This window comes from Dermacentor variabilis, chromosome 3, assembly GCF_050947875.1.
Source record: "Dermacentor variabilis isolate Ectoservices chromosome 3, ASM5094787v1, whole genome shotgun sequence".
Classification (NCBI taxonomy): domain Eukaryota; kingdom Metazoa; phylum Arthropoda; class Arachnida; order Ixodida; family Ixodidae; genus Dermacentor; species Dermacentor variabilis.
The window spans coordinates 18,031,636-18,047,180 of record NC_134570.1 but is presented as its reverse complement, the minus strand read 5'-3'; the positions used below and the strand labels follow the sequence as shown (position 1 = coordinate 18,047,180).

The 15,545-nt window shown below is 45.6% G+C and overlaps 1 protein-coding gene across 1 annotated transcript in view; it reads right to left on the bottom strand.

Moving 5' to 3' along the window:
- The window catches only part of LOC142575214 (uncharacterized), a 234,826-nt gene that overhangs the window by 133,448 nt on the left and 85,833 nt on the right, over positions 1 to 15,545 (bottom strand). The window contains exon 3 of the mRNA XM_075684351.1: positions 11,512 to 11,571. Coding sequence (XP_075540466.1) covers positions 11,512 to 11,571 — 60 coding nt within the window. The remainder of the gene's footprint in view (positions 1 to 11,511; positions 11,572 to 15,545) is intronic.

The following is a 15,545-nucleotide window of genomic DNA, read 5'->3' as shown; positions in this document are numbered from 1 at the left end:
ATAACATTCAAGACATCGAATTTTACATAATCGACAGATACAGAACCGAAATCAAAGCCCGTAAGTCCGTCACCATAACATTCAAGACATCGAATTTTACATAATCGACAGCTACAGAACTCGCCGCCCTCCGTGCTGCTCTAGAGTTCGTAATTGAAGAACCGTCACAGGCATGGTCAATCTTATTTGACTCAAAGGCCACTCCAGTGCATTATGTCGTCATTTCGTCATGGACCGAATGAACAATCAGTCACTGACATAAGACTTCCTTCTCCACCACACGATAGAGAAAAAAACACAACATAGCATATCAGTGGATATCGGGCCATTGTGTTATCTACGGAAACGACCGTGCAGGTGAGGCCGCCCGATCTGCTCATGATGGTCCCCACTGTGTACAGCTGTACCGTTATCCAAAACATGCGCAGCTGCAGGGCTTCGTTCGCTCGCACGTGAACTTACACTTGCACAGCGAAACTCGACGGAATTTACCAACGCTCGTCTCTACAACTGGGATCCGAATCTACGGCTCCGCCTTCCGTCAAGACTACCTGGAACTGAGGAGACGCTTCTATGCCGCTTGTGGCTTGGCGTGGCCTTCACGAAAGTATACTCATTTCGGATCGGAATGGCCAACAGTCCTACATGCGGTAACTGTAGGTGCGAGGAAACCATCGCCCACCTTCTCTGTGAGTGCCCCACTTCAGTGCGCCAAGGAACGAACTTTCAAGAGTGCTAGATAGTCTTGACAAACGCCCTTTGTCGGAGGAAAAGGTCCTGGGACACTGGCCGAGGCCGCCCTCAGCACAGAAGTCTTTGAAAGTGTTGTTGCGCTTCTTGCGGAGGACTGATCTTAGAGACAGACTTTAAGCAGTGCCGTATTCTCTTTTCATTTTTCTCTTTTATTTTGTTTTTCCATCCTTATTTCCTTTTCTTAACATCTCTTTCTCGTCTCTATTTCTATCTCCCCTTCCACTCTCGTTCTCTTTTTATCCCTCTTCACCCTTCCCCCGTGCAGGGTAGCCAACCGGAACTACCTCTGGTAAACCTACCTGCCTTTCTACGCATCCTTGTCTCTCTCTATCTCTCTCTTTTCTATTATCTTTTGCTCCCTTTAAACCTTTTCCCCAGCACAGGGTAGCCATCCGGTCTGTGACCTCGCTAACATCCCTGTCTTTCCGTCTATTTCTCCTCCGCCTCCTCTTAGAGTATTCCAGCTCAATAAGTAGATTTGTTCTAAGTGCGCCTGAATATATATATATATATTAATTCAGCACATTTTGTTAACGTTAAAATAATACATGCGGTATACAAAGATCCTTTCCTGACTCCTCCTTTAGCTGAAATCTTGTCTAGAGCTTCACAGAAGCTATAAAAAGGAAGCAAAGAGAAAGATAGTTGAGTGACTATTGTTCATGAATCGGGCCCCTCGGTTAACCCCCTTTCTTCTCGTTTATTGTTCATGAATGTCTTGTACACACAACTTGGGGGAAGGTGACAAATTGTCAGTTTTTTTTTTATTATTATATGGTACTTAGGCGGTGTTGCCGCCTTTAATCGGTAAATGAAGGTACATAAATCTGGGCATTGAATTGACCAAAGTCGGGTCAGTTTGTCGGTTGTTTTTTATACACACCTACTTGAAAATGTATCCAGACAGAAACTGTCCTTTGTTGCAGTAGAGTCGTCAGCACAAGCCTGTACCGTAGATTTTGCAAGATTCTTTAGATATACTCTGCGACTTGTACGATGTTCGTGTGCTAGCGGGTCTGTTCCCGTTCCCTCTGTGTGACTTTTCTAACTAGGGTGTGTGTAAACAAAACTAAGGTATGCGTGTGTGTGCGAGCGCGCGTGCGTGCGTGTGTAATGAAAGACTGTAATCGTTGTCAGGCATCTTCACCCGGTTTGTGCGCGCAAATTATTCTCACATCTTATCTTCTTTTCTCCTCATCTTTCCAGCCACTTGCCCTTCTTCCAGTACAGAATAGCCAACAGGATAGTTACTACGACTAGCCTCTCTGCCTTCCATACTATTATTTTTTCCCTTCTCTACAACAGAAATGCGGCAACAAGAATCGCAATGGGCGTGGGGCGATCGCCTGACCACGTTCAGAGACCTCGCCCAACGCTACAGACTCCAAAGACGCACATTCCACCACACGACAAGTTAAACAGGAATGAGGCCGTAACTTTACGCTTGCTCCAGACACACAGCTACCCTAGCCCCACGGTCCTACATCACTTCTACCCAGGTTTATATCCAACAGATGCCTGTAAAACTTGCGGACAGCGAGCAACGCTGCGACACATGCTCTGGGAATGTGCCGGCAACCACGGTAATGGGACCACATCCGTTCACGACGCGTCCGTAATCGCGGCCGTTACCACAGTAAGCCTCGAGCTCGCTTCTCCCCGGCGCCGCCCCAGCTGCGGGGGCCGCCGGGGAACTTCTCCATCGGCGTCGCCGCTGCTGGGAGGCGGCTCTCAAAAGTTCAGAGTTGGCAGACCAGCTCTGGGCCGTCCGGCAAGCCAAAGATGCCGCCCGAGTCCAAGGACTTCGAGCCGCCGCCTGAGGCCACCACAACGAAACTGCCGGCCATTCATTAATAAAGTTTCTTCTCTCTTTCTCTCTCTACAAGCAAGCTTTAACAATAACGCAATAGCATTAACAATAACGTATATAGTAGGTCTATAGTTGGTGCATGTGGACATGTACGGCCAGCATAATTAAGTGTTTATTCCTTTCTGCTCTATCGTACTCGTGGAAACTTTTGCTGGCCAAACCAAGCAATACTTCAGCAGTTTTTGAGCTCTTCAAAGGGATCTTCTTTACCCAATGGAATTTGCTATGAAATTCCAAGTTTCCACCAATGTTTACCTCTTTCTCTCTCTCTCTCTCTCTCTCCGTACCATATACACAGTACGCGCGCGATATTTCTGCGTTTGGTGAAACTAGGCAATGGTCTGTGTTATTTATTTATTTATTTATTTATTTATTTATTTATTTATTTATTTATTTATTTATTTATTTTACATATCGCAGCACTTGCAGAGTTATAGCAGCTGTGGGTACAATTGAGAATTCACATAGGACGAAAGAGCAACAGACGCCAAACCAAATGTTTGAAGAAAACGCTAGGTATTCGAACATGACGTATGACGTGCAGGTAGCTACATGAAGCGAATAATTAAAATCATTATTTTAGTCATATGAGTCGTATAGAATCACATGAATATTGGGAGGAGCGTCTACTCAGCCGTTAAATCATGATTGTTCAGAAGGGGTAGACATCGTCGCAGCCATTAGGACCAAGTGAGACTTTATTTGCCGCAGCAACATATCTGTAGATGTAGCAGGCTAGAGGATCTATCTATCTATCTATCTATCTATCTATCTATCTATCTATCTATCTATCTATCTATCTATCTATCTATCTATCTATCTATCTATCTATCTATCTATCTATCTATCTATCTATCTATCTATCTATCTATCTATCTATCTATCTATCTATCTATCTATCTATCTATCTATCTATCTATCTATCTATCTATCTATCTATCTATCTATCTATCTATCTATCTATCTATCTATCTATCTATCTATCTATCTATCTATCTATCTATCTATCTATCTATCTATCTATCTATCTATCTATCTATCTATCTATCTATCTATCTATCTATCTATCTATCTATCTATCTATCTATCTATCTATCTATCTATCTATCTATCTATCTATCTATCTATCTATCTATCTATCTATCTATCTATCTATCTATCTATCTATCTATCTATCTATCTATCTATCTATCTATCTATCTATCTATGAGATACTGGTCATTTGAGGCTGTCCGTGCGTCACGAATAAAACATGCGAACCGCGGGAGTCGGGACGGAGATGCCACAAAAAGTGAAAACAACCTGAAAACAACGATTTTATTCCGATTTTATTTCCTTCCTTACGCGTTCCTCGCATCCTTACTTTTTTTTTACCCTTCCTACTTATTTTCCTTCATTGTCCTGGCAGAAAGTAATTCGGTTTAGATTGATGTAGTTGACCGAGGTGGAGCGGCAGGCATAACCTAGTGGAATGAGTTTCTTCTCGTTACTTTTTGCAAGCCGCACAATAGATGGACGACGGCGGCGCGAAGCGTGCGCGCTTTTGGCGAGCAGTTTCGGATGTCACCGAGGCGCGGTTCACGGCGTCGAGAACGCTAGGGGTGCCCGTAGCGGAACGAGCGAGCGAGCGGAGGAGCAGCGCACGGCGCCCTGGCCAGCGGAGAGCGCTCACACGCGTGGCGTGGCGGCGCAGAGCGAGCTGGCGCCATCGCTGCAGGCGGCGACGCGGTGTTTCGCCTGCACGGCACAATTGCCGCTCGCCGCTTCGTGGGCGGTGCGCCCCAGAAACGACAAGGGGCAGGCCGCCATGTTGGAAGTGGTTACCCCCCCCCCCCCCACCCGCCCCAACACACACACCTCATTCAGGAACACTGCGGGGATTGGAAGAGACAGTTCGACCGCGTCGTTTGTCAAGCTGCCTCTCTTTACGTATGTGCGTGTGCGTGTGTTGCGCGTGCCTGATTGGAGCTGCTTTGTGGCCACCACGAAATCGCCACTAGATTTATCGGCCTCGGGGTCTTGGTTCTGCATATTGTTTACAAACTAACACGAAGGAACAGTTTGTTGCAAAAGTTAACGCCGCTATGTATGCTTCGTGGCAATGTTCTTTACAAAACATCATTTGGCAGCGCCGACATCGGAGCTAGTTGATAAGGATTCATCATTAACAGGGGAAGCGCACTGCATGCGATGTACGTAGAAAGAAAAACGACGACTCATCGCAGCGAAGTGTGAGCCGTCGCATACATTCGGCTGAGTACTGCTTGGTCATCTCGAGTTAAAAAAACGCACTAAATGCTGTAATCTGCCGAATGATGTGGCCCTTAGAACGTACCATACTAAACATTTTCAACCTAACATTTCCTTTCGCCATCGTCATCATCGCCGTTGCTGTTGTTGTTGTTGTAGGCGGCAAAGACAAAGACAGCTACTTCAAGCACACATACACGCGCACATACGCACACGTACATGCCAACACACTCACAGGTGGGCGAAATCCCAATTTCTATTTCCTCTTAATGCCGATAAGAACCCCGAAAAATTCATTTCTAGAACGCGTGATTTGGTGGAAGGAGACGTTCTGCCGATTGCACCTTGTACATGCGATGAAGCACGGTGTACTTGCCATCGTCTTATGCCAATTTTGTTTCGTTTACTCTGCTCAAGCAGGGAGTCTCGTGTTCTTACGCTTCGTTTCTTAGTGGCACTCGTTCTATTGCGAAACCTTGTGATATGTTCGTTCAATTTGGAGTTTACTCAAGTGAGTTTTGAGGGTCTGCTGTATTTCCCGTCCTTGAAGTACGTGATTCAGGCTATTACCGGGGCCACTTAAGACATTCTCTGGTAACCTTGTTCTTATCTTCAACTGTGTTGGTGGACATGGAGGCAGCGCGAAGGAGGTAATTGGTGCGTGCTAATCGTTCGAGTAGTTCTAATGGCAGGAGCTGGATGCGACGGTTTTATCGCTGTTTTATCTAGACTCCGAGGTACGAGACAGCAGGTGAAGACGAACAAACCACCTTGTTCTTTTGCCGGTGGGCACTGAGGCCGCTGCACTGTGCTCTGTAGCCTTCGTGGAGGGCTTTGGAATACGACAAGGGTCAGGTGAAACGCGCTGGTGAAATCGAAAGGCTCGCGAAGGCAAACACCTACGTGCTCTGAGAGGCTTCATTCCGAATAGTTCGAGAGACAGAAATAGGAGGAGCGAGGCATCGATAAGAGAAAAGCTGGAAAGTTATCCAGGATGAGCTCGTGCTATACCCTGTACTGGGGAAGGGGAAAGTGGACTGAAAAACGAATAATGTTTAATGTGCGCCACGCAGTAGCGTTCATCCTTTAATTTGTCACAAGCGGTCATACAGAATTGTGCTATAGTAGTATAGTCTGAGAAAGAATTGTTGGGTATGCTATAGTACAGCATGTGCATGGGAAGTTTGAGCGCGCCGATCATTCTGCCGCGTCATCGTTGGGCGAGCACCGTTTTCTCTCTCCCTTTTTGTTCGCTACTCCCTCCATTCACCATGCACCAACCCCTCTATAAATGAAGGGCAACAGCTACTTGAATACAAAGTCTACTGAACCGCGATTACGGAGAGGGTACAGTGGCTCCGTCGTGTCGTCTTTCTGAAATACATCCATGAAAAACTGGGATAATGCGCTCAGAGGGTGGGTGCATTGGCTGAGCACAACGAGTGCATGTATATTAAGACGGATAATTTGAATTTGACAGAATAATGTTAGTAGCCGGTGCACGGAATAACGATGACGATGGAGAAGACGAGGCCGCTTCTGCGTACCTTACGCCACGCTCGGCCGCTCTGCTGGTCACGTGACTAAAGCATACAGAGGCTTTTGTGGCTGATCAGTGTTCGACGGGCAATGCAGTTTCAGCAGCGGCCGCGCTGGCTATACAGGCCGTGCTTTCTGTCTCGTTGTTGTCTCGTAAGCGATGATCCTGCTCCTGTCGTCCCCCGTTTTTGTGAAGCTGTTGTACAACCATCGTGTCACTGCCTCACAATGTCTGAGATCACCAAGGTGAAAGGACGGTCTCTGTCCACAAGCTCTCTCAACAAGGATGACTTGAGAGTGATGCAGTGTCGCGACACCTACTGTATCACCAGCCCCATAAGGTGGTCTTTCGACCACTGAGCACAGTGGTTCACGGGTATCGCCAATCACGTTTCTTCCGCAGGTTCTGCCAATCAACTGAGGAGGAGGAAGAGGATGGTTGAAGGCCTTAAGCTGCCCGTCAAGAAAGTGTAAGAAATAAAACCTATCGTGCGATACTCTAACCAACTGATCTACCGCGGCGCCATTTTCCCATCTTCTTTATTGGGTATTTATGTTTTGCTCCTATAGAACTAACCTTGGGAGTGTTAGCCAGCGGCACCACTCACAAACCTTGGCGGCGGATAAAATATTTTCTGCCGCAGGCGACACGAGTACGTGATCTTTTTGGGTGAACGCAAGGGGTCAATAAACCCACACATGCTATGCTACCTGAAGGCATTAATGTTGCTGGATTTGAGAGCCTCGTTATGTAATGAACGATGCTCAACTGGTTAGAGCATCGCACGCGTATTACGAAGACGTGGGATCGTTCCCTATCTGCAGCAAGTTGCTTTTCCATCCACTTTCGTTGCCATTAATTTATCATTTACCCGTCGTGGTTGCTCAGGGGCTATGCGGTTAGGCTGCTGAGCACGTGGTCGCGGGATCGAATCCCGGCCACAGCGGCCGCACTTCGATGGAGGCGAAATGCCCGTGTACTTAGATTTAGGTGCATGTTAAAGAACTCCAGGTGGTCAAAATTTCCGGAGTCCTTCACTACGGCGTGCCTCATAATCAGAAAGTGGTTTTAGCACCTAAAACCCCATAATTTAATTTATCATTTATTTCATACAAATAAATGTACAAATGTTTCCCCTATGTAGTCTTTCGTGTCTTTGTGGGCTTCAGATGATTTGATGAACAAAAATCGGCTCCCTCGGTTAACCCCCTTTTCTTCTGTGTGTGTGTGTGTGTGTGTGTGTGTGTGTGTGTGTGTGTGTGTGTGTGTGTGTGTGTGTGTGTGTGTGTGTGTGTGTGTGTGTGTGTGTGTGTGTGTGTGTGCGTGCGTGCGTGCGTGCGTGTGCGTGTGCGTGTGCGTGTGCGTGTGTGTGTGTGTGTGTGTGTGTCCAGGCACGTACCCAAGAGGAGGCCCGGGGAGGCAAGGGTCCCCCCTGAAATATTAAGCGGGATACCCCCTCCCCCCATCCTCGCCGCCGCTCCCACTCCACCACTGCTTACACACATTCCTAAAGCGCCGCCAAATCAATCTTGAGGCTCGGCGGCTATTCGGCGGTTAACATTTTTCTGCCTTTTTTTCTCCTTTTAGATGGCGGTAGTTATGGGCATCTCCTGGGGTGTGAAGGCCAATTTATCATCCATTCGGTGCCCGCGCGATTGAATTCGGGATGCGTGCAAGCGCATCACTGTTGCTTCGTTAGTTCAACTTTCTTTGTTTAGACTGATCCAGGGACCATGAAAAGGATTTAGTTCGTACTGAGCTGGTCTGTATGCTCATGGAAATAGTTGCGGCCGGAGAAAACGCCAGTTGCGCTTAACGTTTCCTTTTACTTCATTATTTCCTCGAGTGACGGCTCGCCGCGATGCTGGAAAATCCTCGGAACCATATACCCGCGATATTGGTTAGATAGGTGGAAAATAAAATCATGCTAAACAGCGTCCACCATGAAACCTTGCAAGAACCGTTAAACCCATTAGCAATATCAATGTCACCCGTAACCTACTCTCGTTTTTCCCTAACTGTACAGAACTTTTCGTGCAAAATTGGCAACTGCAAACAAGAGTCTCCATGGGAGTGGAGAAATTCAGCAATCTACTAAGGGAAAGAGCCGAGGCAACAGCCAAACAGGAAGGAAAAGCGGAAATGAACAAATTTAACCATTGTTTGTGAAAATATTTATGTATCAAGATCTTTTTATTTTAAAAGAAAGTAGAGAAAACGCAGCCGGAAGTGGAGAACGATTCTGTGTATTCTGAATGATGCTTCTACATTTATCAGTCGAGCCGTCTGACGTAGCCACCTCACTGCTGTGCTTATGTGGGTGTTTTTCTAATCTGTCGTGGTGGGCACGGTACGTCTAGAACCGCAGCGTCCTGCGTTCTAAGCGATTTTACGGGACTGGTGGCCACGCATCGTCACGCAATTTCCCAAATAACAATACGAGTTGCTTTGGCGCTTGGTAGAGCTTCAAACGAGGGATCCAAAAGAACTGTGATTATTCCGCAAATTTCTCTACAATTCTTCAAGAGCTAACTTAAGGAACGCTACTAGAAATCTTTATTTCAAACTTTTGCTTGTTTACTTGTTTTTAGCAGTTTCTTCCTGTGCTTCTTTCCTGCGCGAGTCCGTTTGATGTAGTTCCTTGTTTGTCCAGGTGTATCACACAGGCGTACCTGTGAGATATATTGTAGACACCTTATTTCATTACTCTTTCGTGGATTTACGCGTCTTTATACTGAATGATGGGTATTATTCCCATTTGTACTAGTAGAGTACAAATGAGGGGGGGTACCCCCTCATTTGCATAAGAATGTTACCCTGGGTTGTCCCCCCCCCCCCCCGGAAAAATATCATGGGTACGTGCCTGATGTATTGTGCAGCGTTTTCAATATGTGTGTTTATGTAGCTACGATATTGGGATAGCTGGCTGTTCAGTAGCCAAACTTCCAACAGTTAACAAACAACAAAGCAACAACTCTTACTGAAAACTTTGTTGGGAAGAAATGTGTTGTCTTAATATGTCTGAAAGTACTGAAAAGATGCACTGCTGGCCACCCCATAAGGGTTGGAATAACAAGAAATTTAATAATGGGATTTTACGTGCCAAAACTACAATCTGATTACGAGGCACGCCGTAGTGGGAGACTCCGGATATTTTGACCATCTGGGGTTCTTTAACGTGCACGTAAATCTAAGTACACGGGTGTTTTCGCATTTCGCCCCCTTCGAAATGCTGCTGCCGTGAGCGGGGTTCGATCGCGCGACCTCGTACTTAGCAGCTCAGCACCACAGCCACTAAGCAACCACGGCGGGGAAGGTTCGAAATCACAATTATCAGAACTTTGTTATTTCTTCACAGCCCGCCTAGAGACAAGAAAGACAGAGAGCAAGGCAAGGAAAGGCAGGGTGGTCAACCAAACGAGCGTCTGATTTGCTATCCTACACATGATGGGGGTAAGGGAAAGGCGGAATACATTGAGTTTCTAAATAAATACCCTAGAGGGAAATGTGGCGCTATAGTGTCTAAGGGGGCTCTCCTGAGTGTTGCCTCACCCTACATGGGAATGACGGGAAGTGCAAGCTTCGGATTGACTTCGATCTTTAGACTAGCAGCGTTTGCTTACTGCGCAGTAAACGAAGCTATACTTGAATATTATCGCGTCTAAAATCTAATTTTATTTCAGCAGTATTTTGTATAATGGACAACACATTACATAAACTTTGTATGACTTTGATATTGAAGCACGGTTTGCCACCAGGGCACACCAGGGTATACATTCTTGTGCGATTCTGTTCCCGATTTATCGCCATAGAATAATTATTTATGTACCTTTACAAAAGCAATAACTGCCGTGCATGTGCTTATATAAAGATACTCATCAAGTACTTATCGAAATAAAAATTTTGTATTGTGAGAAAGTGTTGCGCGCCTTTGAAAGGAATGCTACAAGTGTCATCTGCTACGACGCCTGCTCGCTGTGAATGCGATACTTTTCTCGCAGACAGCAGACAGGCACTTGCGAACTCTCTCGCTCTTTCGAAACGCTGCGTCGGCTGTCACGATTGCTGAACATCTTCAAGTAGATTTAAGCCCATCTGCTGCAGTGCTAGCGTGGATGCTTGTAGCCTCCTACGACTATGATTCATTATGTTTTATATTGACGTACCGCTTCTGAAGCGTTCGCCAGCAGCTGTTATGGCGTGGCTTTGCACTTACCCATTTTGCGAAAGCAGACTACAGCCAGGAAGCAGCAACCTTTCCTACCACAAGTAAGTTTGTGTTCACAAAGTCCTAAAACACACATTTCAATGAGCACATAAACGAGCAAAGCGTAATGAAGCCCTCAACAAAATTTGATTGTCAAGCCACTGGTAGTATAACTTTCTATGTATTGTATCAGTAGCGCCTTCCTTTTGCTCTTTTGAAGTTTCATAAAGCACGTAACGCTACAGCGCCAACCTATCACATTTAACAAACCAAGGTCAATATGGTAAAAACACGTTCTGTGAACGTTTACGATGCCGTCGCTTTCTCGTCAGGGTTTCGACACCACACCTCGACACAAACATCGGCCCAGCGGCTCGCCCAGCGCGCTATCGCCACTTCGAGCAACAAAACACAGGCACAGAGCGTTGTGTTGCATCGTCTCACTGCGGGTTATAGCAATTAGGCTCGGAACGAAACCAAAACTGCTAAAAATACCTGTAGACTAGCTCACCAGTCAACATAATACCAATCCGTAGCCTGTACTTCCCATCATTCCCGTGATAGTTGAACGATCGCAACGCCAGATTTCCCTCTAGTTTAGGGATATGATACTCTATGGCGGAACAGAAAGATGGGGAAGAGGGAGAGAATGACAGAATGATCACCGCGCGCACACAGTTCCTGCTTCACGCAGGCGTCATGCTTGGCAAGCCGAACATATCTTAAAAATATTGCTGCGCAGGTTCTAATGACTGTTTCAATAAATCCTCGTTGATATTTGAGTTCAGAGAGGATTCTTTGGGACGGACACACGCTACCGCATCTATCCTTGAGACCAACAACTTTTCTTTCGTTAAAAAGCGTGCCTTTATCGCTGAGCCTTGGACCCACCTGAGCGCGCAGAGAGAGCAGTGCGTTGTCGCCGGCCAGCGAACCCCAGGCGTCGTATTCCTGCACAGGGAAGGTGCACGACACGTATCAACACGATGATCTCGCCACTTGCGCTATCAAACTCGTAAATACATTTGCGTCATCGAATAGAGCATGCGCCCACTTTCGAGCATGACCAAGTCAGTCGGAATAGAGTTTTATGCAGATCGAGTGCGGCTGCATGCCCTTTTCGAGCACGCTTGAGTTAGTTGCTGCTGAACCCAATCGGGCTGTACCTAATCGGGCTGTACCCAATTGGGTTGTACCAAATCGCGCACCGATGGTACTTGAAAAGTTCACTATATACAGACTTCAATGAGGTCCGCCGCTTCTTCTATCACAGCAGCAGATAACTCAAAGTGGTCATATTTTCACCTGTAAGCAGTCACTTCCGATAACTGGCGAGGCTGCTCGTACAAAGCCTTTTTCATGGCTGGCTTGTCCCGATAAGTCAGGCAGACTTTTTTTGTTTTGAAGGCTGTGTGAATTCCAATGCAATGTTGCAAGATGTGAAACAATTTACACTGCGCAGATTTTGCTGTATTTTCGTTGGCTCTTCGGTACTTATTAGACCGATTGTTATGCCTCGTTTTGAAGTGACTATCTGTATTTTCTACTCTTTATCTCAAAATATGAGCAATGTCATACATACCATTTCTGTACCTTTTTTTAACTGCAAGTGACTGCCCCGTGCTTGGCTGCGGAGTGCTGGATAGCTTAAATGTTTTACTTTACCAGTAAACATGCTTCATTCACTTGACAATTGAAAGTTATGGAGAAGTCGGCGACATAGTGTGCTTGTTTGCTACATTTCAAATTCTAAATAAATAAATAAATAAATAAATAAATAAATAAATAAATAAATAAATCACTCTAGCTCTCTCTCTTATTTCGAGATTCCCCATCGGAACAGCGCTGCAATCATGAGTACCAACCATTTACTGTTGGCCTGCGTGCGTCCACATCATGAGTAATCCAGCCTTGCGAGCAATGGTCATCGAGCTGCGATATTGCCCGCTTACCTTACCGCTTACCTCACCTTAGCTTACCTCACCTTACGGATCTTACCTATTCGTGTGTGCCTTGTGCAGGCCTGGTAGCCCATCGTGCTGTCCACGACTGCTACAGACTTGCCACACAGTGCAGCGTTTTGCCGCAGAGCCAGAGTATCGACGTTTCCATTCCTCGTGATTAATTTCCGATCGTTCTCACCCGACAGAACGTGCAGATTTGTTTCCTTTCTGCGATACCCCACTCCCCTTCTATTTTTATGTGAGCGCTTGCTCTTGTGATGCTTTCTTCTTTTAGCCTCTAGCAACGCTCTTTGTTACTGAATACTTTGTGTTATTTTTTATTTTCCTCCCTCTGTTGCCACGTCAATGTTTCGGATCGATGCAGTCCAGTTGACCCTAGCAAATGCTTCACTAATGGGAGGCTTCTTCCGGGTACAAACAGCGACGGTTCAGGCGCGCATCAGCGCAGTCACTCAAGCAGTGACTGCCTCTTGCCTCTGCAGCATTCGGCTGTTTTATTTTGTTTTCTCATCTGATCTTTGCTGCATAGACGCTGTAGGGGGTGGAGTGTAGCCGTTCTCTGAGCACGCTACTTCGTTCGTGTTGTTTATTTTCTCTCTCTCTCTCTCTCTCTCTCTCTCTCTCTCTCTCTCTCTCTCTCTCTCTCTCTCTCTCTCTCTCTCTCTCTCTCATGTAATGAGCTGCCGTGGCCCCACATTGCTTACATTTTTTTCCACATCGAGCCGCTTGCCATCAGTAGAGTGAGCGGCTTACTTTATTTGGGCTCATATCCATGCAAGTGGAATAACGCGATTAAATGACGATACACGGTTATTTCGTTCCGCAAAAAACTAACAACCCGGTTCGTTGGTCAGAATATCACCGCATCAACGATGAATATTGTAGCGCCATTTCTCAACCTCAGCAAACCTTTTTCAACATTACATTACCATCATACTTACATGTCAACCCACGTAAATTCTGGAATATTGTTCGTGGTAATACACCAGCCGCAATACAATTGTCCCAGTCTAACACCCCTGTTCAAAGTGATCAGTGTTGCACAATATTTAATAATATCTTTGCTTCCTTTTTTCATGACGCTGCACCTATGCTTTTGCCACCTTCAACGAAAGTTTATGATACCCCAATGGATTCAATTCTTATAGACTGGGTGGGCATTAGAAAACTAATCGGTAATTTGAATATATCTTCGTCGGCGGGTTCAGATGAAATTAATACAAAAATAATCAAGTGTACCGAACTTTATTCATCAATTATTCTGTCTAGGATATTCCAACAATCATTACACTGCTCACCACTACCAAGCGACTGGAAGGTGGGGAAGGTGGTTCCTGTTCACAAATCAGGTAACACACATTTTCCTGAAAACTACCGTCCCATATCACTAACCAGCATTCCCTGTAAAATTCTGGAGCACATAATATATTCCCACATAGTTGATTTTCTTGAGACGAACTCTTTCTTTAACAACAGTCAGCATCCATGGCTTTAGGAAATCCTTCTCCTGCGAAACGCAACTAGCTTGCTTTACTAACGACCTCTTTTCTAACACCGACTTAGGATTTGACACCGATTGCATCTTTATCGATTTTGCTAAATCCTTCGATACCGTATCACATAACCTACTAATCTATAAACTTAGCCTTCTTAATAATATTTGGGGTTTTACGTGCCAAAACCACTTTCTGTATAGGAGGCACGCCGTAGTGGAGGACTCCGGAAATTTTGACCCCCTGGGGTTCTTTAACGTGCACCTAAATCTAAGCACACGGGTGTTTTCGCATTTCGCCCCCATCGAAAGGCGGCCGCCGTGGCCGGGATTCGATCCCGCGACCTCGTGCTCAGCAGCCCAACACCATAGCCACTGAGCAACCACGGCGGGTTAGTCTTTTTAACATTGACCCGCTAGTGCTGGACTGGATTAAAAACTTTCTTGCTAATAGAACACAATACGTAATCGCGAACAATTCGTCGTCTGCGCCCCTCGCGGTAACGTCAGGAGTGCCGCAAGGATCGGTTCTCGGTCCTCTACTCTTTATAATCTATATTAATAATCTTGCTTCCTGTGTGAAATTTTCAACTATTAGCCTTTTTGCTGATGATTGCATTATATATAATAAAATTACTGACCTCAGCGATTCTCGTAAACTTCAAGACGACATTAATAACGTTCTGTTATGGTGTAACAAGTGGTCTATGAAGCTTAACTTAAGCAAAAGTAAATGCATGCGGGTATCACAGCGTACCAATACTACTAATCTGCACACATATTTCCTAAATAATAGCCCTCTCTCAGTTGTCTCGTCGTACAAATACCTTGGACTAAACATCACCAGCAACCTTTCCTGGCACATGCATGTCGACATTATATGTAGCAATGCCAATCGCATGTTGGGCTATTATCGCCGAAACTTCTCATCCGCACCATCGTCATTGAAACTAACTCTCTAAAACACTTTAGTTCGCTCCAAACTAGAATACGCATGCGCCATTTGGGACCCGGCTAACATTACACTCATAAACAGCATAGAAGCCATTCAAGATCGTGCAGCGCGTTTCGTTTTATCAAACTACTCCTCCCGACATGCTAGCGTTACCTCAATGAAGACAACACTTAACTTGCCAGAACTTCATTTCCGTCGTAGATGCTTCCGCCTTTCGTTATTCCATAAAATATACCACCATAACCCTATGTTGAAAGAACAGCTTATCACCCAACTGTCACACATATCATCTCGCTCTGATCACAGTTTCAAAGTTGATGTGTCGTCTTCACGTACTAAACTTTGTAGTAATACATTCATCCCTAGCACAAGCAAAGATTGGAACCACCTTCCCGCCACCGTTGCAGCCATCCCGGATACCGACACCTTGAAAACCAACATTCATGAAACGTCACGTTGAATATGTCTTTGTATATTGCACAAATGTTTTGTTATGTTCACCTACTCCTTTCTG